This window comes from Podarcis vaucheri (assembly GCF_965113315.1).
Source record: "Podarcis vaucheri genome assembly, chromosome: 8".
NCBI classification, from domain to species: domain Eukaryota; kingdom Metazoa; phylum Chordata; class Lepidosauria; order Squamata; family Lacertidae; genus Podarcis; species Podarcis vaucheri.
This window is the reverse complement of record NC_138766.1, coordinates 4,774,655-4,798,260: the sequence shown is the minus strand read 5'-3', so window position 1 is coordinate 4,798,260 and position 23,606 is coordinate 4,774,655. Positions and strand designations below refer to the sequence as shown.

The 23,606-nt window shown below is 44.1% G+C and overlaps 1 protein-coding gene across 2 annotated transcripts in view; it reads left to right on the top strand.

The window, feature by feature from the left end:
- SYNDIG1 (synapse differentiation inducing 1) overlaps positions 1–22,126 on the top strand; it is a 31,867-nt gene extending 9,741 nt beyond the window's left edge. Inside the window, exons 1-4 of one of the 2 annotated variants that reach the window (XM_082234663.1) lie at positions 2,702–2,803; positions 6,785–7,337; positions 17,876–18,013; positions 20,841–22,126. In XM_082234663.1, coding sequence (XP_082090789.1) covers positions 6,843–7,337; positions 17,876–18,013; positions 20,841–20,999 — 792 coding nt within the window. In that variant the 5' untranslated portion in view covers positions 2,702–2,803; positions 6,785–6,842 and the 3' untranslated portion in view covers positions 21,000–22,126. Of the gene's footprint in view, positions 1–2,701; positions 2,804–6,784; positions 7,338–17,875; positions 18,014–20,840 lie in introns of those variants that run through there. The other variant, XM_082234662.1, reaches the window with a different exon arrangement.
- Positions 22,127–23,606: the final 1,480 nt, after the last annotated feature.

Genomic DNA, 23,606 nt, shown 5'->3' with positions numbered 1-23,606 from the left:
CGTCTTCAGAGTCCATGACACCTGTGGTAAAGGCTGTTCTCCAACTGGAGCGCTCACAGGCCATTGTTTCCCACTTGTCAGTGTTTATACTACATTTTTTTAGATTTGCCTTGAGAGAGTCTTTATTTTTTTTTTTAATGATATTTATTAGAAGTTTAAAAATTACAGAAAAAAGAAGAAAAGAAAACAACAAAAAATTTAACAGGACATACATTACAATATATAAAAAGAAAAAACATAAAAAACAATACAACAATACAGCAAAAAAGGACAATAACATTAAAACACACATCCAATATTCCATATCATTATCTTTCATTTACTTGTTTCATCGACCTCCTCACACCTCCCTTTTTGTATTCTAGTTTAATTAATTGTTTCAGCAAATTCTTTCCATCTTTCTCAATTTTTGTTGTATAACGGTCTAACCTATTAATTAACTCAGCAAATCCTTTCCATCTTTCACTATATTCTGTCATTAAATTTACCTTAATTTATTTTAACCTTATCTTACCATAAAAAGCCTTAAAACTTAAACCTTAATACTTATTTGTACATAACTCCTTATATCATTTCTACTAAAGCCAAATAGTTTCATTCCAACATTTTTCCTAACACTCATTAATTTTACACTAATTCTCAAAATAAATTTTTGAAAATTTTCTTCCAATCTTCATCCAACGTCTCTTCTTCCTGGTCTCGGGTTATGTCAGTCCTTTCTATCCATTCCATCTAGTCCATCAACCTGGTGATCTTGTGTCCGAGGCTCTTAAGTCTTTTCCATGTCCCTTCTGCATATCTTCTTCTTGTTTATACCTGCACTTTACTTTGTCTTTTGTTGACCTTTTTCTTAATTTCTTTCCTTTCTCATTGAGGAGTAGGTCTTGGGGAGACTCCAACCCAACAATATCTCCGTCCCCCCTCGACAGGTCAGCCCATTCTCCACAGTCAGCACTGTAATCCAGAAAGTATTTAAAAGCATGTTTCAAAGTTCCTCCAAAGTTAAGAGCCCCCACAACTCCAGACCCCCCCTGGCCCAAAACCAAATCCCAAAAGCCAAAATGTCCCTGCCTAGGGGGAATCCAACCAACTTCCCATCTCCAAGCCAAACAATACTCCCTCTCTCCAAATCTGACTTTCTCCAGGTTCAGTCTTCAAAAACAGCAGCTTATGCTCCTGCAGGGCCTTGGGTCTCTCCATTTGTGTTACTTGAGGTTCAACAACAACCTCCTCCATTATCTTCTGCACTTGCACTTGCCCTGTCAAAACAGATTCCTGGGTTGGTTCTTGAATGGTTTCTATGTGAGTATTCACTGTTTGTCCAAAGTTTTTGACTGCAACAGTCATCAAATCCATCTTCTCATGCAGCTGCTCCAACAAAGCGCTTGTCTTGCAAAGAGCAAGCACCAAAACTTCTAAACACATTCTTATCCAAGGTCAGAGCCTGGTCTCACGATCCTTAATCTCCACAGCTGTGAAATTCCCCAGATCGACTCCAGCAACAGTTTAACAAGCTCCCTCTAGAGGAGACAATTTCAATTTGTATCCATCTTTTGAAAGCACGTCCAACAAAAGAAAATTACTTTCATTTTTCAAATATTTTGTTTCTTTTGGATGCAAAAGGCAACATTGGGATCAATATGTTTCTCTTTTTTAACTATCTGTCAAAAGACGTTCCATTCACAGTCAATGAACTTCCCCAAAAAATTCTGTCTCTAACACCCCATTCCCAGGTTTGAGACGGTGGAAATTTATCTTTCTTTACTCTCTCTCCTGCAGGCTTAAACAATCTAAGATTCCCCCCTCCTCTTCTCCTGCTTCCAAGAGGGGTTTTGGTGGTTTAAACTGAAGGAAATTTAGTCCTTTATATACGACTTTCCAGACTTTAGCTTGCAAATTTTTGCTTCAATCTATTTACAAAAGCGGAAGGCGGACTTCCTGTTTAGAACCTTCCCGCTTCGGTGCCAAATTAAAATGTTCTGTAGTCCAATTTTCCGTTCTACTCACTGGTACTTGTTTAGAGTCCAATTGTCCACAGGAAAAAGTCAGCGCTCTCCGGCAACGGCTATGCGGCTTCATTCCGTAAAAGTAGCGGTCGATTCAAAACACCGCGCCACTCACCCCACTTCGCTTCGGATCCCCGAAAAAGGGTTTCCCTGCGAGTAGGGGAGGCGCTCTTGGTGTCAGCCGAATCCCACGTTCCCAGGCTTCCTCCGCCTGGGATTTTTGAGGGATCTCCGCCTTCGCCGTGGCGGCAAGACCCGATTTTTGCGGAGCGGGTTCCTCTCGGTCAGAGGAACTCCGCCATTGCCGATGGCACTAACCCGGAAGTGAGAGTCTTTAAACCTCTTTAGTTGACCACCAGCATTACGCTTTCCATTTTTAGGTTTGGAATAGATTAGTTGTCTTCAAAAACAAAAATCAGGCATCCAAACAACATGACCGGTCCAGCGAAGTTGATGTTCAAGAACCATTGCTTTAACACTGGTGATCTTTGCTTCTTCCAATACACTGACAGTAGTTCGCCTGCCTTCTCGAGTGATATAAAAAAAATAATTCAGAGACACTGTTGATGGAATCTTTTGAGGAACTGGAGATGACAATTATAAGAGGTCCATGTTTCACAAGCAGACAGTAAGGTTGGCAGTACAATAGCTTTGTAAACAAGCATTTTGGTTTCCCTGCAAATGTTCCAATCCTCAAATACTCTGCACTTCAGTTGGGAGAAGGCTGCATTCATAGAGCTCAGGCGATGCTGGATTTCAGCATCAATGTAGCCCCTTGTGGAAAGACAACTGCCCAGGTAGGAGAAGTGATCAGCACTTTCTAACATTACACCATCGAGTTGGATTTGTGGCACTGCAGATGGGTTCTTTTGTGCTTGTTGGTACAGCACTTAGGTTTTTTGGATATTGAGCAATAGGCATTTTTTTCTGTAAGCATCTGCGAAGATATTTAGGATGGTTTGGAGGTCACCCTCTGAGTGTCCACACATTACATTTTCCTCAGCATACTGAAGCTCTATGACAGAAGTTATGGTAACCTTATTCTTTGCTTTCAGCCTGCTCAGATTAAAGAGCTTTTCATCTGTTCGATATATGATTTCTACTCTGGTGGGGAGTTTCCCTTCGTCAAAGTGTAGGATCATGGCAATGAAAAAAATAGAGGCAATAACACAACCCTGTTTAACACCTGATTCCACTGTGAATGGTCACTTTGAGAGCCATTGTTATCTGCAATTATTGCTGTCATATTATCATGGAGGAGCTGAAGGATGTTCACAAGTTTATCTGGGCAGCCAATTTTCAGAAGGGCAGTCCACAGGGCATTACGATTTATAGTGTCAAGGGCTTTAGTCAGGTCAATAAACACCATATACAAGGGTTGGTTTTGCTCTCTGCATTTTGCTTGAAGCTGTCGAGCGGTGAAAATCATGTCCACTGTTCCCCTACAAGGTCAAAACCATTTTGGGATTCAGGAAGGGTATTGGATATTGGATATTGGATATTGTTAAGAGACGGTTTGCTAAGATCTTTATAAGAATTTTACCAGCCTCAGCTAATAAAGACATGCCTTGATAGTTTCCGTAACCCGCTTGATCATCTTTTTTAAAAAGATTGATAATTTTGACACCCCTAAAGCCTGCTAGGATTTCTGTCTCCAAGATTTTTTTGATGGGATTGTGAAGTTAAGTGAGTTAAATTCCACCCACTTTGAAGACTTTGGCAGGTATCTCACCAGGTCTCTAGCTTTGTTGTTTTTCATTTGGTTAATAGCTGTACACAACTCTCCCAGATTTGGAGATACTGCAAGCTCATCTCTAATTTGTTTTTGCAGAATTTGTGAGAACACCTCAGCAGCTACGGGGGAGTTGTGGTTAAGGAGATGCTGGTAATGTTCTTTCCAGTGCAGTTCAATAGCTTCTTTATCTTTTAGAAATGTGGTACCATCTGTAGAGCATAGGAAGTTTATACCATAATTTAATGGCCCATAGATGGTCTTTGTGGCTTTAAGGAAACTCTGTACATCATGAATGTGGGCTCAGTGGTGGATCTCTTGAGCATTTTTTATCCAACATTTTTTATTCTCTGGTTCTTCTTTGAACCTCAGCCTTAGCGTTGGCATAGATATTTTTCTTAGTGGCGCAGTTTCTATCTCTTTTCCAGATCTGAAAGGCCTTCCTTTTCTTGTCAGTCATTCATTCAATCCCACTGTCATTCTCATCAAACCAGTCCTGGTGTTTCTTGGTTTGGTATCCAAAACTGTAGTTTGCTCACAGGCTGCAATAATAGATGTTTCTAGCTTGGTGAGCTCCCGTTGCTCGGTCCCAGCTCCTGCCCACCTAGCAGTTTGAAAGCACATCAAAGTGCAAGTAGATAAATAGGTACCGCTCCGGCGGGAAGGTAAACGGCGTTTCTGTGCCAGAAGCAGCTTAGTCATTCTGGCCATATGATCCGGAAGCTGTACGCTGGCTCCCTCGGCCAATAAAGTGAGATGAGCGCCACAACCCCAGAGTCGTCTGCAACTGGACCCAACAGTCAGGTGTCCCTTTACCTAGTGTTCCTCAATGTTATCAGGGAACTCTGAAAGCAGATGGTCCTTAAGAATCATTTGGAAGCAATCCTGCTTAATAGGACCTTGAAAGGCTTGAGTGTTCATTTTGCACCTTTGGGTCTGGTGCACAGACATGTAAGAACCCCAACAACCACTTTTTAGAAGTTTTTTAAGGATAAGAGGCAAGAGGGCAGAGGTGGAAAGCAGAATGGTGCTTCAAGAAAGCGAATGAATAATTTTAGAAAGTGAGATTAGCCTAGGAGTTCATGGCACAAACCTAGGGTTCTCTTCAGGGAAAGCAGCATCTTGGATGGTCACGGGGGGGGGGATGAGGGACAAAGCAATATTGGCAGCTTGGGCTCTGATGGACAGGTGACTCACTGGGGTTGCACATAGCACAGAAGATGCCCAGGGGTGGAGGAAGAAGCAAGCAAGATAGCAGAAGGAAGGAGACGGGAGCTGTCAAAATACCAGTTTGTGTATTGGAAGGGAGCTGCAACCTCTTTACATGATGGAGGACTAGTGAAGCTGGGTCATCTAAAGGGACTGGTTCTCGGTAGGCCAGAATCATGTCCCAGTGCCAGCGCTATCTTTAGGTGCCAGTTGCAGATCTGTCTCTTGCTTCAGATGTTTTGCATGCTGTGGAGGTGGTCTCTGTGGTAAAAAGAAAAGCCGACAGACAGTTGACATTTTATCTGATTTGATGAGTGGGTTCAGGACTTTGTTTGTGGATTTGTATGTTTGTTGTTACCCTTCCTAGTGTCTTACGATGGAGGGCGGGGTGCAAATCTCACAAGTGAATGAATAGCTCAAGTACAGCAATCCCACCCCAGGAAGTGCCATAGGTGGTTTGTGCAGCAGGGAGAAGTTTGAGGTTGCCACTTCACCCTTCACTGCAGCACTGTGATAAGAGTAGCAAGTTCTACAGAATATTTTTGGCCTCATATGTCATTGGGACACATTACCAGACATGGTATAAAAATCTTTATAGGAGTGTATTCCCACCCACCCTGCACATTTAGAGAAGGGTGAAAAATACTGTCGCTGCAGAAATTAATGTCAAACATACATGGTTAAAACCTTTGTATTTCAGGACTCTGTAATGTTCCTGAGAATCCCTTTTTTATCTTTATTGTGAAAGGAGATTTTAAGCATTAAGATTAATTCCTGTGTGAAATGCAGCCCTGATTTGCCTGATAAATCTGCATTCGTTTTATGTTCACAGCAGGTTATGCCATTGTAGTGCCAAATACAACATGAAAAGATTCTGCTAAAAATAGTTTTTGCAATTCTGGCTTGACTTTCCCTTCCCATGCTAATACAAGTGTGTAAACATTTGTCAATCAAATGAAATTGGGTGTTAGAACATAGGAGACGTGGTGGGGGTAAAACAGCAGTCCCTCTTGACCAGGACTACTCAAAGTGGTGGTTCATGAATTGGGTAATGGTCCACAAGCCATTTGTTGTCATTCCTCAGGGACACCCAAGGTTGGGGGGGGTGCTTCAGGGACCAAATATAGTACTGGTCCCTGGCACATTGGCGTTGGCAGAATTGCTAGTCCACCACATCAGATAGTTTGAGAAACAGGGGTCTAGACCAGGGGTCAGCAAGGTTTATCTTGCCTGGGCTGGATCGGTCCCGTAGAGATCCCTCCGTGGGCCGGATCGCATGCTCACTCGCGTTTTTTGGCATCTGCGCATGCGCAGACGCGATTTCTGGCGCCTTGGAAGCAAGTCCCCTGCCCCGCTGCGCTCTGCTGGTTTAGCGCAGCATGTGAGTGGGCAGCTCAGTTGGGGGGCGGCTCGTGGGCCTGTCAGTCGACCTCCGTGGGCTGCTTCCGGCCCCTGGGCCTTAGGTTGGTGACCCCTGGTCTAGACCATATTGTCATCTTGCAGAAGGGGGAGCAGGTGCTGAGTTTGAGTGAACACTAACTTACCTAAGTCCATTTAGTGATAATTATGTAAACTTTTTCCTGTTGTAAGCCTCCTTGAGCATGTATGGAATAGATGGCATACAAATATAGTGATGGTGATGGTTAACAGCTCTGTCTCTTAGCCCTTTTACTACAGTATCTTTTCAATGCCATGAGAATCCTCTGTGGTGAAATAATTTTTAGCCCTATCATTTCCACACAAGAAGCAAATGGCCCAGGAAAAGTGATTTGTAAGGCCTAGGGATGAATGGGGCTTTTGTGCTAATTTGTGGTTTATTCCCTTTCTCATGCCTCAGGATATAGGATCTCTTCATCCCATGTGATAATCGTCCACAAAGATTCCACTTCAGTGAGATGGTAGAGGAAAAGGGAAACAGGATGGATGGCTTGGCTGAGCAGAAGAGTGTCCTTAAGCACACCAAGGCAGCTGATGCCAAAAAGAGGAATGGGCTGATTAACACCAGAAACTTGATGGCTGAGGGCAGGGAAGGCTTGGTGTCTGTGTTCCCCACCCCCCAGTATCAGAGTCGGCAGATTGGTACTCTCTACTCTCCAGGCTACCCACGGAATGACCCGGTGCAACAACTCCTTGACCCCAATACCCTACCACAGACAGTGGAGTCCCGCTACCACCCGAATATCATCCTCTATTCGGAAAGCATGCTGCGATCGTGGGGAGAGAGTGTGAGTGCGGAGTGCTGTGAAACCACCTTCATTGAAGACAGGTCACCCACCAAAGACAGCCTGGGATACTCTGATGGCAAATTTGTTAGCCTCTCCACGGATGAGATCAAGATCCACACCCTCTCCTATGAAGTGGAAGAAGAGGATGACTTCCAGGAAGTAGAGGTCAGGCAGGTCTTCTTGTCATTAGTTGCAGGAGTTTTTCTATGATGTGATCTGGTCCAATGGCATGCCTTTATTATTACACGATTAAAGACTACTTGGAGTCCAAAGGGACCACCCACAAAAGAGGTTGCCCGTTCCCTCTCTGCCTGAGTGGCTACTCTGGGCTGCCACCCTTCCAGCTGGTCTCCACTGCAGGTGAGTAATTCTGCTACATCTCTCCATTAGGTGTGATAGGCTCGGTCACGTATTCCCAGTGCAGAGACATAGCAGAATTACGCAGTCTGAGAATCCTTCCCTGCTCAAGTGGTGAGTTTGTTTTGAAAAATACTGTATATTTTAAGACAAACTTAAAACAAGTTTTTGTTTCTGTTTTTCAGATGACACCACTAAGATTCTAGTGTTTGTGTGTTGCTATTTATGTGTTGCTGTTTATGTATTTAATTATGACTAGTGTGGGAGAATACGTATAGTTGAAACATGTTCAGTTTGCTCAGAGTGATTGTTAGTCAACACATGTATTTAAACGAAGCTTGTACGATGTCGGTTCTTAAAATGGTGTGTGGCTTCAGTGTAAGTGAAAAGTCACAAGTAAAACCCCTCAAAACTACCATCATCTTCAGTTTGTGGATTTTTAGGCTACACTTGGGACAGTCCTGAAACATCAGGTGGGGGAGCAGGTAAATATTTGGCTCCCTGCTTGGTACTTGCAATATCCTCTGCCTTTGACCATGTGGTGTAGAGTAAAGGAAGATCCATTACACACACACTCTCTCTCTCTCTCTCACTCTCTCTCTCTCTCTCTCTCGTACACACACACACGCACACAAATTTGTAAATTAGTCTGTGTTTTGCTACCCAGAGCTTAAATACATGATCTTACACGCACCCTTTCAATTGAAAACATGCATTTGGAGAGCATCCCTAACTTGGCAGAGAGAGAGAGAGAGAGAGAGAGAGAGAGAGAGAGAGAGAGAGAATACATGAAATTCAGGACAGACTATCAGTACAGGACATAGCATTTTACATTGAAATACAGAAAAACCCTGTATTATACAGGACAGGTGACAACCCTATGAGATGTCCTAAAAGACTGAGGGAAAATAGACTGCTATTGTTTTGTGTCTTTCATTTTTAATTTTTTTATTTTGGAAGCAAATGAGACTCTTCCCTTGCAGAGCCCAATGCAGCAAAGTGAAACTGTTTTAATTTCAGTTGTTTTCAATGGAAGACATTTAAGCACACGTGAAATTAATGAGACTCAAAGGTGCTTTACGTCAGTTGTAGTCTCGTGTGCTGTCTCAATCTTTGTGGGAAGCAGTTAAAGTACTGCAGTACAATTTGTGCTGGAATTAATATTCTTGCCTAGTTACCCGGCCATCCCTAATATCATTGCTCAGATGCAGGGTCCCTGGCAGACAATTATATTAGTTGCCTGACGTTGTTGCAAAGACTTGCTCCTATACATTAAATAGCGCCAGCAATACATTCTTCAGCCAACAAAAAGTCCCATGCCAATAAGGAAGCAAATTACAAAATGTGTATAGAATATATAATGAATTCATGCAGGTCTGGATGCTGGCGCAATTTCTTTTCCATTGCACAGTCATTAGATGTTCTTGATTTTTCTTTTTGCAAGAGCAGAAAAAAGTCAAACTGAATATCTGATTTATTTATTTATTTTTTACTAAGATTGGAGGAATCATAGCCCCCCTCCCTAAAGTCATGCTATCATTTTAATTGAAATGCAGCCCTCAAGAGAAATAGAGATACCAGGGGTATTTCTCCACACAGCCAAAATTTAAAAAACAACAACAAAACCAAAATCTAGTTTCCTTTATCTCAGCAGCCAATGGCGCCATCAGGGCAGGACTTTGGGCAGAGGTTCAAAGCCCAACTCAGGTGGGTGAGTAGGAGTGGCTTGCCATTTTTTGAAGTAAACAAAGTGGTAGCCATCAAAACCGGAATCCTCCATTAAGTCCAGAGCCTAAAATTATCCAAGTGCACCACTGACACCAGTCCATGTGCACAAAAAACTCCAGCATTGCCCAGCTGTAAAACTTGGGTTCATTGATATTTAGTCTGCTGATTGGCTTAATTTAATTAAGACAGTCCATGAACAGCAATAATCTTGCTTTCCTCATTCTCTCAGCCAGGTTAAAAAAAAAAAAATCAATAAAGGGGGGACGGGACCACAGTCTTAAATGGCTCAATTTCAAATCCCTTAAAATAAAGAAAGTCTTCCCAAGCCTTTTTCTTCGCTTGGCAAGCCTCTGAGTTGCTTCTTTGGCAATACTGTCACCAACAACACACTGGAGTTTAGATACTAATTCTCATAGGCAATATTCCTCTCTGTTGGCAGCTAATGCATTGCTTTGAGTGACTTTTCCTTGGAAATATGCTTTCTACCGTGCCTCTCAGTGAAATGCCTAAATCAGGGGGGGGGGAGCTTCAGGCCTGGTGGGCCCCCTCACCTAGGCTGCGCCTCCTCTCCATGCCCTTTGCAAGTACCGTATTTTTCGCCCCATAGGACGCACCGGCCCATAGGACGCACCAAGTTTTTTTTGGGGGGGGAATAAAGAAAAAAAATTATTTCCCCCCCAGGCGCTTGTGGGGCCAGCAGCGGGGAGAAGCGCTCTTCTCCCCGCCACCCGCCTGCAGACCAGGTCCGGGGACAGCGGGAAGACGCGCTGCGCCTCCCAGCTGTCCCCGGAGCTTGCAGGGCTGGCGGCGGGAGAAGCACGCGCCTCCCCACCATCAGCCTCCAAACCACATTGGGAGACAGCGGGATGGCGACGTTCCGCCTCCCCGCTGTCCCCCTACCTTGTGGGGCTGGCGCTGCGGCTCTCCTGAAGCCTGGAGAGCGAGAGGGGTCGGTGCGCCCCGACCCCTCTCGCTTTCCAGGCTTCAGCGAAAGCCTGCATTCGCCCCATAGGACACACACACATTTCCCCTTCATTTTTGGAGGGGGAAAAGTGCGTCCTATAGGGCGAAAAATACGGTACTTTCATCTTGCCATAATGTGTCTTTGAAGTGAGATCATGCCTCTTGCTTGCCAGCACAGAGAGCGAGGGTGAGGCATGTCGCCGACTGTACAAATGCACAGTCCTTTGCTCCATCCACTGTTGCCTCTGGCTCAACCCTCCGATCGCACAAATCCCCTGGGAAGACGCTCTCAAACGAATGTGGCCCTCAGGTTGAAAAATCTGTCCCACCCCTTGTCGTAAACAACGGTGTCCTTCCAAAAGACAGTTCAGAATGCCTCCTAAGTTGGATATTTATCCAAAGTGTCTCTCCTTACTTGGTTTCATGCCAGCTTCCAAAATTCTTTTGTGTTCTTATTTTTAGTGTTACTCAGATTGTCTTCAATTGCATCTTCGCTGTTAAGAGTTTCTGATCACAGTACTGATCTACACAATGCAAAATGCTGATACACTGGAGAGTTCTCTTTTCTCCAGGAAAATAATAATCTGTGCTTGCACTGAAACCTGTAGAAATATTTTTAATTCAGCCTCAGCAGTAATCTTGAGATTAGTCTACAAATCTGAAGGCTTTTTACTAAACATTCGAATGAGAGCAAGTACTGTATTGGAATTGAGGGAAGAAGAAACTATGGTAAATGATTTAGCATGGTGTAGCTGCGGGTGCTGCATTTAGTTTGAGGAGACCCAAATTCAATCCCCCACACAGTATGAACTTGGACCAGCCATTATCACATTGCCTGATCCACCTCCTAGGACTGTTGTGAGGATAAAGAGGCATGCATGCCAACCAGAGTAGGAACTTGTTTCTGATACACACCTGGGCTGTAAATTCCAGGTGTAGCCCTGATGCTAGTCATGGCTTTCTTGCCAGCCTACCGCCTTGTCTTCTTTTTCTGTGAACAAGCTGTCAGTCACCAGTTGGCATGGCTGAGAAGGAATTCTCCCTGGATTCCTGGCTGGTAGCTAGGAGCTGGTGCTTTCACCAGATAATTTCAATAGCAAATTATATATTTATTGGTATTGGTTCACCTGTTATAGACTCAGCGCTCTATTCTATTCCCCTTCAGAAGAGCTGCTGATGTACTGAATCAGCGTGCAAGATGGACGCAAGGGCGCACTGAGTGCCCACCCTCCACACAGCCAGATTCCTCTGCCCCCAGCAGCCACACATACAGAATGAGCATCATGCATGAAGACTTTCACACAGTCTGGAACCCCAGTTGTGTATGATTCTTAACTGTGCAGAAGTCTTCACACATGCAGATATACCCACAGATATAGACTTCTTTGCACTGTATGCTCAGATGCCAAGGGATGAGCACATTTGTGGAGGCAGAGTGGTCACTTGATTGTTTTCTTTTTTGAAGTGGGCTCCTCATGCCCACAGGATCCATATTCAAGGGGTGGTGGTGATATGTTTCTCAGATATCCCCACAGATGCGTCACTTGAGACTGGCATGCTAGCTACCGTGGGCAGAAGGAGTGGCATATTGGCAGCCTCCCTAGACACATCAACCAGCTGAAGGGCTGGAGATTCAACTGCTGGCAGATGAGCTGCTAGTTGAGTCCCTGCCCGTGTTGCACCAAACTTTCCCGGAAGTTAAAATCAGTAAACTTGTGGACTGATTTATGGCCGAGCAAAAATACTGCCACTATTCTAAATTCATCACACTATGCACAGAAGGTGAATGGACACACTATGCACAGAAGGTGATTTTTCCAGCAGAGTGAAATTATTAGCAGTAGCAGTTCCCCCCTCCCCAGTTTCTTTGAAGAGTTGATGCCACAAATGGTGGGGCTCCTTTGAGTATCCACCAGTGGGCAGCTGCCATTTTTGTTTCCCAGAAAGTCCAGAATAATGTTATGTCTAAGGCATTCTGGGAAATAAAAACGGCAGGTGCCAGCTGATGGCTATTGAGAAGAGCTGCACCACCAATATCTTTTCTTTTTTGTTTTTATTCTAAAGAAATTGTTACTTTGCATCTGTCACCCATGATAAAACTGCCCGCACTGAACATTTCAAACAGTTTGGTTGCCCCTGATATATTTTCCACTTTCATGAATTTCACCCCTCCTCACGAACGTACTGTAGGTCCTCTCTCATTTCATTCTGAAGGTTATCTATTGATAACCTCTTCCTTAGCCTTAGTCTTTTTTCTTGTGCCTCACTCACCCTGCTGAAGGCACAATCTTAACCCAGGCAGGCTTTGGAGTTATTCTAGAGAGCATGACAGAACCTTGAGATTTTGCACGTGTGTGAGATGCTTTTTATATAATTGCCAAGTCACGTCTTTATCTCTCTCTCTGCCCCGTCTCCCTCAAACACACACACACACACACTCAATATTCAGGAAGGCTGGTGATGGGGGCGGGAAAGCTAGTACAGACTACTGAGAACACAAAGATAAAAGCAGACATACCCAGACAAATGTCTTAGTCTGCAGTCTTAGAACACTTACCTGGGAGAAGCCCCATTGAACTCTGAGACTTACCCTACTTCTAAATAGACAGTACAGGATTGCACTGCAAATCAGGAAGGGGGACTGCAGATTAACTTTATTCAGGCACTAAACTATTTATGACCATTCTGAAGCTGCCATGCCTGAATAATGGCTGCAACCTCAGATGATTATGAATAAATTAGTATTCCTTTCAGCCATTTATTGCTGATTGATAGATGTTAAGATTTGAGAAATATTGAATAACAAAAGTTCTGAATTATGAAAAGTTAGATTAACATTTCATGGGAGGTGTCAGTGCACTGAGCTTTTCACTTGAGCTGCCATGCTCTTTTATCCAAAAGTCTCTCTTTCCACAGCAAATGTTTGCTGGGCCTGGGCCAATTGAATGTCTACAGAATTCACTCAGTATGGCGGTGGAATCTTATAGTATAGACGTCATTTTAAAAAAAACCTCACGGTCTTTGTTGGCTTTACCTTTGCAAGAGATGAAATAGAACAAACCAGTCTTCATTTTCCAGACAGAGTCCAGAGCAGCAAATTAAACTCCTTCTCCAAGAACATACAAGGTGGCTATTGGTGCACTGCACCTAAAGGCCTCTCCAGATGCAAAACATAACCTGACCTTCGTGTGCCAAGGCCCCGAGACCACCCCATTCCCTAGGTGAAAAAACCAGTCGAAACACAGAATAATGATTTATGGGGTAAATGAAGGCCACAGCTTTATTGGTTACAGATGTGAAGGTTTGGCAATAGGCATTGGGTGAAGCCACCACTAATCCACTCCAGCCTGTCTGTTGGAGGTCTGGAGGTAAACCCCGCCGGCGGTGGGGGCACCCTATGACTTACATCAGATAGGGGTGCCCCCAAGAGGTCCCTGTTTGAGGAGTGGTATGGCCCCTGTCTGAGCGCTGGACAGAAGCCACTCCTCCTGGATCCGCAGCTGAGTCTCAAGACAGGTCCTGACCCTTGATCCACTGCTGCACAAAGTTCCAGCAAAAGGAAGAGGTCAATTAGCCTGGCAGGCCTCAGCTTATTCTGTCCAAGTGCCCCTGTTGGTCCATTGGTCCCACACCCAGGGCAACGTCCAAGACCTCCTGCCTGCTATTCATTGGTTCACTAGAGCAGCTCAGAGCCCGTCCACAAAACCGCCTGCCTAGGAGGGCAAACAGACTTAATTCAACAGGGGAGAGGAGAAAGTGTACCTAGAGTAGAATGTTAAGAACATCTGTTCAGCTTTCTGCCATTGAGAAGCTACAAGAACGAAAAAGAGCTTGGTTGTGGTTGTGATGTGCCCCATTTTCTTTTTCCAAAAGCAGCCAAGATTAATGTTCAAGTTCTAAATAATGCTAATCATAAAGATGAAACCTGACTGCGTTCCCCTTTTGGTCAAATGCTTTCTCATAGTCCCACACATAGTGGGCTAACCCTGGCTTCTTAGAATCATAGAATCTTAGCCTTAGAAGGGACACTGAGGGTCATCTAGTTCAACGCCCTGCAATGTAGGAATCTCAGCTAAAGCATCCATGACAGGTGGCCACATGACCTGGAAAGCTGTCCCTTGGCCTGAAAGCGAAATGAGTGCCACACCCAATAGTCGCCTCTGACTGGCCTTAACTGTCCAGGGGTCCTTTACTTTTACCTTTACCTTTTTTACCTTCCCCAGATAAGGAAATGTACCGTATTTTTCGCTCTATAACACGCACCTGACCATAACACGCACATCGTTTTTAGAGGAGGAAAACAAGGGAAAAAATATTCTGAATGAAACAGTGGACGTATCATTTTTGTGCTTCATGCTGTGGCCACAGACATGTGATCTGATGGTGAATTTGGGGTGACCCAATGCAAAAATCCTGAGAATCCCTGTGGATCCATGCTTTGTAACCACGTTTTTGCACCATTGCAGCCCCAGGCAACAGTGGGTGCGTGATTTTTTTGGGGGGGGGCAGGCTGTAGCCATGGACATGCTATGTGCTCTGATGGTGAATTTTGGCTGACCCAATGCAAAGTTCCTGAGGATCCATGTGTACCCATACTTTTTAACCACGTTTTTGCACCATTGCAGCCCCAGGCAACAGTGGGTGCGTGATTTTTTTTGGGGGGGGACAGGCTGTAGCCATGGACATGCTATGTGCTCTGATGGTGAATTTTGGCTGACCCAATGCAAAGATCCTGAGGATCCATGTGGATCCATGCTTTGTAACCACGTTTTTGCACCATTGCAGCCCCAGGCAACAATGGGTGTGTGATTTTGGGGGGGGCAGGCTGTAGCCATGGACATGCTGTGTGCTCTGATGGTGAATTTTGGCTGACCCAATGCAAAGATCCTGAGGATCCATGTGGATCCATGCTTTGTAACCACATTTTAAGTGGGGAGGGAAGGAAAAACACAGAAGGCTAAGAATGCAGGAGAGGGCTATAACGTGAGGAAAGGAAGGCAAAAGTTTCCCCCCACCCACCCACACAAGCCAGCCACTGTTTAAGGATTTCATCCTTTTAAATGGAAGAAAGCATATTTGAATGCTGTGTGTCTCCAAAAACAAAAAGCAGGAAGTCAAATCAGAATTTTAAGCCGAACCTGTAATCTCTCTTCCCTTCACAAACATTGTTCCCTCCGGAGCAGGGAGAGGATAGAAGGACGGACGCTCTGCTTTCCCCTCTTCTTGCCTGGAGGGGAGGGGCTTTCCCTGCTCTTTGTTCCGTTTGAGCAAACACAGTAACGAAACAGAGAGGGCAGGCAGTAAGACCCTGAGGCAGAATGCAGGAAAGCCGCCACTTCCTCTCTTCAGGCTTCCCTTCTCCCTGAAGCGCGGTTTGATTTTTGCCTTATTTTTCGGCTCCAGGGACCACACATTCGCTGCATAACACGCACAGACATTTCCCCTTCCTTTTTAGGAGAAAAAATCTGCGTGTTATAGAGCGAAAAATACGGTATTCTAGAACTCTCTGGAATAGAAGTAAACGGTCATCAGCCCTCCCAGAATTTCCCTTGAAACATTAACATTGCCAATTGATTAGGAGGGAAATGCCTGGCTGTTGGGTTTTGTTTTTTGCTTTGGGGTCAATTCCCAGAAATGAATGGAGCAAGCTTGTTTTTCTCAACACTTCTTCAGCCTGGCTAAGCGCACTAGGCTTCATCAGATGGATGTGCTTTGGGACCTGCCTTGTGACTCAGAAGCCTCCTTCCTACTGCAACCAAACCATCTCCCAGTGTTGTTGTTTTTCATTTCACAAAGTGGCAACCTTATGATCCATGTAGTCCTCTGCTGCTGCCATGTGGTGACTCATCCATGTGTTGGTGGTTCTGGGAAAAGGGAGGGTGTAACTTTCCTGGGAAGGACAACTGAATGCAGCCTGTGGGCTTTATACCACCTTCTCTAGGTTTAGGGGACTTTCTGTCTGAACTTGATGGCTTACTTATGATGCTACCCACCTCTGAAATCCAGGGTCACCATGATCACTCACACAAGTCCCTTGGCTTCCAGAGGGCCTGAGGCAGATGAAAGAGAGAGACTCCTCAATAGGTAGCCTTAACAAACCACCAGTCTCTACCTTGCCTGCCCCAATTCATATTACATAATCATGATATTGACCTGCCTTTAACATTTGAAATGTGCTACACACTGTCTACAGCCAGTGTTTACTTTTCTTTGAACAAGAGCACACTGCAGACTTAGACAGATCCCAGCAAGAAATGACAAAGACAGCCTATCTTGAGACACAATGGAGTGCACCTTGGCGGCAGGTGTGTGTGTGTGTAGTCAAACTGCTGCAGTAGCAGCACTGAAGGGACCAGCCCCAGGGTGCAAGCCTGAAGGTCCTGATGTGCTCCAAAGGAAAGCAGAGCAACACGTTTGGCACCAGCTTGGCTTCAGGAGTTGCCGGAAGGAGGCGTACAAGGCACCATCCAACTGTCTTAAGGACTCTTTATAATGTTAGCCAGATATATAGCTAGATACAGATAAATAAAGCAGAGCCTATAAGAAGCATGCAGACTCTTAAAAACAGGCAGCAGATTCTCTGAGAGCAACTTGTGCAGCTTTCACAAAACCATATCCCCGCTTTCAGCTACAGACTCTCAGCTGTCTTTCTTCCAGGTCTGAGGCAAGCTGCCTGTTTCACTAATTCACCCCCTCCCACCGCAGAGCACCCACCAGAGACCCCACCCACACTCAGCCAAGAAAGCACCCAGTCGCTAGGAAAGAATACATTTTTGCCAAGGTTCCGATTGCTTATTCCCAGTGGTCAGGGCAGCCAAATTCACAACAGTATTATTAATAAGGTTTGCTAGATTTTAAGAAGCTTTTGGCTAGTCAGTTCAATTTTTGTGAGTTATTTTAAAAAGATATCTTCTTAGGGTATAGAATAGTAGAGTTGAAAGGGATCCTGAGGGTCTTCTAATCCAGTTCCTAGCAGTGCAGGAATCTTTTGTGGGGCTCAAACCCACAGCCCTGAGATCAAGAGCCTCATCGTCTACCAGCTAAACCAGGGGTCTGCAACCCGCGGCTCCGGAGCTGCATGTGGCTCTTTTACACCTTTGCCGCAGCTCCGGGGCGGATACTAGCGAGGGGAGGAGGCGCATTGTGCGCCCCGACACTCCCCACTGTGGCAGGCGCTGTACTGGCTGTGATGTCGCATGGGGGCGGTGCGTGCGTTAGTCACGCACCGTCCTGACGTCACCTTCCCGCCCGCCCGCCCGCTACATTGTAAGGGGCATGTGCGCTGGTCACTGTTTTGAAAGGGGGCATGTACGCTGGTCACTGTTTTGAAGGGGAGTGAAGAACACACACACACACAAAAAAGGTAATTGTTAATTTAACATTTATTTCTATGAGGAGGAGTAATTCTGAGGGGTCAAACAAAGAAATAATAAAAAGTGACAAAAAGTTATTTTTATAATGACGAGTTTTGCGGCTCCCAGTTTTTTTTCCCTTCGGAAACGGGTCCAAGTGGCTCTTTTTGTCTTAAAGGTTGCAGACCCCTGAGCTAAACTATCCCGGCTATATAGCAAACTTTAAATAAATGAGCGCAGATCCAAAAGGGGCAGGCAATAAGAACTTGCCTCTAAACAGTGCCCTTCTTCTTGCTGTTCCAGAGCGATTATTCAAGTGACACCGACAGTGAAGACCACTTCCTTATGATGCCGCCCAGAGACCACCTTGGACTCAGCGTGTTCTCCATGCTCTGCTGTTTCTGGCCACTGGGAATTGCTGCCTTCTATTTGTCACATGAGGTGATGTAGAATTCTGTTATCTCAGTTAGCAGTGTGTGCAGGCATGCGCTGCCCTGTTTATGCTGAGGGCATGATGAAACCATCCAGGGACTGGGCAAACAGAGCTGAGTATGTAGGTGGCAGGATGACCTTGCGCCTCCATTTTTATTTCTGTGTAGCAACTATTCCCCTCCCTGGTTTGATATTTTAAGCTTGCCTTATTGACTGTACTCAGGAGTTCTTTCCGTTTCATGAAATAGAGGAGATAAATTCTCAGTGCAGGTGCTTGGATGGCTTTACTTTAGGCTAAATATGCACAAGATTGTATTTAAGATAAGCTCATCACGCAAGAGGTTAGTTGTCAGAAGTAATAATTTAGAATTCTAAAGCTTAGCTTATTAAAATTTGATATATCACTGAAAGTTTCAACCCTTCAAAAGAAGAGAATTGGGACTGAAAGACCAAGGGGAAATGTGGTGCATGAAGCATAAGTTGAAAGCAAACACAATATTCAGGATGTGGTTATTGCTTACATGGGGCAGACGTTAATGGGGGCACTTTAATGTATAATGTCTATACTTGGTGCATTTGAATTTGTAAGTACCTTAATTTTTCTTTCAAACTGAAGGGCTTTTGATCCTAGAATACATTCCAGACCATTTTTGATGAGAGATCAAAGAAGCATTGAGGCTCTTTAGTGCATTTTCCCCATCTGCCAACATTGTGAATGCAGGATAGAACTGAGAATCCACCTGGTTCCTTCCACTGCTGTTTTTAAATGCCTGTGCAAGGCTGTGATCTAGTCCCCACTTACCTGGGAAGGAGCCACATTGAATTCAATGAAACTCAAATCTTTGTTCTCTCACCTGACACCTTTACTATTTCCCACCTCTCTCCATCTATTGAGTGTCTCTCATCTTACACTGACTAGTGTTTTATATAGAGCACCTACTTTGTTTCAGCACTCTAGAAATAAAATTAAAGGGTGGAAGGAAGTCATTCAAATGTGCATTCTTGCTACTGTGAATTTGACAGTCACTTTATAGACTGATTTAAGCAACTGGCTTCCTTCTGTTGCAAAATCCCTAAAAATATACCCATTTTCACAAGCACATGGCACATATGATCATATAAATGTCACCAGCCCCTATGAACTGCTGTCAGGCTTGCCATTCTGCCACTTGTACAGTGCTATTACAAATACATTACTGCAGAGAAAACTAAAATAGTGGAGACATCCTAGGCTAATGAGTGAGGATGCTCTTAATGAGTGAGGATGCTCTAGGCAATAGACATTTAAAGATGATCGGTGCTGAAGGATCCAAGACCTTTACAAGGAAGTCTGCACTGTTATCTTTAATTCTGTCTGCTCTTGAACAAGCTGGCTTGCCCTGTGCTGCTGCTGATCGGAATCCCCCAACTTAGAATTCCGTTTGTGTTTTGTTTTTTATTTATTAAAGCTTTTTATTTATTAAAGCTCTTGGCCTGCTACTGAAAACATTTCAGCCTGAAGACTGTGTTAAATTGGCTCATCAGTCATCTTGATGCCAACCACAGTCTGGCCAAGTATTTTTTGTTTTTTTCCTCCAGAAAGGAAAGTGCTGGAACTCATAGCCGCTGCAGAGGTGTCCTGCAGGACAGCAAAGGAGGGCTGATTTTGGGGGATGGCAATGTCGTTCCTCAAGGTCATGTGAGATAGATGTCTCTGGGGTCAGATTTTCTTCTTCATCATCATTTAATTTGTATGCTGTCTTTCTGTAGTTAAAACCATGCTCAAGACGGCTTACAACATGAAACGATTTACATAATTACAAACGTGCCAAAAGCAATTCCCCAGCCCAAGTGTCTGTTCAGCAGGCTCAGCTTTTGTAGCTGGAGCCAGTCAGGGTCTCACCCTCCCAGGCCAGGTGGAAAAGCCTGCAAGACAGGGGGCAGGTTTTCTAGGACTCACAGGCAAGATTTTGCCATTCACCATGGCAGAATGACCTACTCTAGTTGCAGCATGCTACAACATGTTTAAAATATTGATTTCTTCATTTTGGATTTTAAAAAATAGGAGTTGTCTTATACATGGGGGCATCCTTTACACGGAAAAATACGGGGTGTGTGGGTGTGCATACCACTGAAGATTTGAAAGCTTAACCCTATGGCATTCTGCATGCAAAGGAGGTGTTCTTTTATGACCTCGCATGGCACATAGAAAAGTGTTTCACCCGGCCTTTATTAGCTGAGCAATAATTTAACACACCATGTTTATTTAGACATGCTTGTCTCAACATTATAATAGTTTAAGTGTTATCATTTAGATGCTCAGTTATAATATCGCAAATTAACTCATCAGTAATTTTAAAACAGAACAGCTGCAGTGTAATTGCCTTCCACCATTTATGTTCATAAAAAATGCAGTTGACAGGAGTTGAAGAACCACCTAAAAAGAAAACAGACCCCCTAAATCAGGCATCCAGCCAATGCAGGATAAAGCACATTATTGTAAAAGAGATGTCAAAATTATTTGACATTTAAGAAGTGGGGCTGCAGCTTAATGTGGTTCATCTGTTTATGCCAAAAATGGATACCAGGTGGCAAAGACAACTAAATTACTAACTCAGAAAGTCCTATTCAATGCACCAGTTTGTCTGTGACAGGGCAATCCTTTATCCTCCTGTGCTTGATGGAATGGATCTGACTTTGTAGTGTTTGGCTATTTCTACCTTAGCAACAGCTTTAAAAGTCCAAACTATACAGTATACTAAAAACAAAACAAAACTAAAAAAATAATTTTCCTCTTTCAAATTGAAGAGTGCGCCATATCCAGGTTTACTAAAGTGAGCTTTTCCTCCCCCTACAGACAAACAAAGCCATTGCTAAAGGGGACTTCCACCATGCAAGCTCCAGTTCACGACGAGCCCTCTTCCTGGCTGTGCTGTCCATCACGATTGGAACAGGCATCTATGTGGGGGTTGCCGTGGCGCTCATAGCGTACCTGTCCAAAAACAATCACATATGAAACTCAAAGAAGTGAACTGCTGTAGAAAGCCACAGGAGGCCATGACATTTCAAATATCACTTGTTTTGATGGTAAGAAGGGCTGCTGTAATTTTGTACGATTTGAATTCTGAAGAAGAATGTTCAGGATCTATACACCCCCTCCAGTTCACTTTGAATGTTGGCAGTACAGTCATCGCAAGAAGCCAAGAAATGCAGGTTCTTTCCTGAGAGCCAGATATACGTCTTCAGAGATTGTTGCTGTCCTGAGCTGGAACGAACCCAAAGGGAGCTCTCTCGCATATATACCCTTGAACATGAGGTTCATCTGTCAAAAAGGGAGAGGCATCTGAATGTAGAGACCTAAAGCTCTACACAGCTGACTGTTTCCTACATAAGAAAGGCGATTCCTCTCTCGGCTTTGGATGATTGAGAGGATGAAACAGCTGGTTCAGTGCATATTCATGACCATGGCTCAAATGTTACCTGCAAAGTGAATGTCATATAGGAATAGCAGGAGCCCTATCGGGGAAAAACAAACTCAAAATGATACGTTCTTCTCGTCCATCACATCCAGAGGTGAGGCAAAACGAGGTGGCTGCCTGAGGGCAGCAGATATGGGGTGTTGAACTCATGGAAAAAGCTGTTGTGCAAGCTGCATTGAAACCAAAATGAGGTGTGCATAAGTACAGTCATGTTCTTGCGCAGCTCCTGTTCATTTCAGCGGAGCTTACATTGAGCTTCTTGGTGCATTGCTAACGAGAGGATTTGTCCCTCTCAGGTGCCAAAGTGTCTTGGGCTGGTCCTGATCCCACCCTGAAAACGACTGGCTTGCAAAGCATGCAGCTCCTTCTGGCAGCATCTCTCTTAACGAAAGGGGCCTCTCCTGCAACTAAATATAAGAAGCCTGTCCACAGATTTCGCGACAAGGCATGGAGTTCCACATCACAGCATGGACCAAGAGGTCTGGTTACAGGACCCTGGAGTGTCAGCCTGATGGCACAAACCTTCATTCTTGGTTTATGGACTTTCAGTCATGCTGTGATACATTCCCCATTCTCTAGATGCGATGTTTGCCTAAAATAAACTCAAGTGGGCAATGGGCATATTGAAAAGAATTAATTAATATTAAAAATCAACTGAAAATAATATTTATTTTGTGTATTACTGTGCTTCTATTTCTTTGATGTTCTTCTGATCTCCTGAAGCAACATCTTACCTCGCATTTTGCAGATTTCTGTGAAACCACTCGTTGCAATGAACCATTGTATTTATCTCTATTTATTGCTTTTAATCAAGGCTGTTAATCTAAGGTCCTGTTAACACTGAATTTGTTTATTTTCCATTTTTTAAAAGTGCCGCTTGAAATTAAAGGGCATACAGATGTGGAACTATTTTTGTGCAAGTTTAGGAAGTTCATTAAAATATAAGAAATGCAGGTGTTGGTTCATGTAATTTGCCTACTTGTTATAAGGGGAGCAGGTGGCTTTTACCTTTTACCTACTTCATAGATCTTGCGCAGTCAGTTAGCAAAATGGGGACAGACAACTGTCAACTGTGACAAAAGTGATGAAAGACAGTCATTTTACAAGATATCCTACAGGAAACTTTTGTCCATATAGAAAGCCCATACTAACATCAAGAGACTTTGTTATAAAATTCTGGGCCTTTACCACAACCTCCCTCCCTAAATGACAGGGCATTTTATTTGGGGTATGTATATGTTTCTACACAGTATTTATTTTTTATAATATTACAGATACATTGCTCGGTATAAAACCAATCCCTGGAAAATCACTTGATGGAGTTGGAGGCGGAATTTTAATTTGAGCCTGCCAGTTACATTCCTAACCACCGTGCCTTCGAGGGAAGCTTGCTATCTCTTCTGCCTGGAACTTTTAGTGGCTATGGGATGGCTGGTAGTAACACAGTTTACTGGGCTTTAGATTTGATGCTTACACTCTGGTTTGCGCGATGGGTGGAAATGCTGTCCAGCTGCGATGATTTGCACAGAAATTGTCAATACCAGTTGTTTCCATTGTGTAATATGTGGGTGTGGTGACTGCTGGCTCAGTGCAATAAGAATGTAGCATGCACATGTGGGCTTGCGCCACTTGGGGTGCAGCAAACCATGCTGCAGTACAGTGGTCATCTTGCCCAGATCACACAATCATTCCACAGCTACTTCTTGTTCCCACAATAATCCTATTATTTATTTTTTGCCTTGCCCTACAAGGCATATTCTCTCACAAGGCAGTTTCCACATATCATACCTACCCTGCTTTACAAACAGGGTCCTAGAGCTGGGAATGCTACTTGTCCAAGTCCACATTAGAAATGGATTGTGAAGCCAGAACTCCCAAAGGTAAGCCACCAGTCCACATGTTGATTCCACCACCACCACTCCAAAAAAATCTTTTGAGGATCATAATATTATTTTCCTAATTACTCAAACTTAGTTCTGTAGTTTTGAAATATCACATGGATTTGTCTGCAGGAGAAGCTCTGTCATGACAGAAGAGTCTCTGGGATATCTTCAGATATGACTCTTGGTTCGCACCTGACAAAACCTGTTTGGTCTTGCTGGTTCACCATGCAAACTAACAGCACATCCTAGAAAGCACACAAC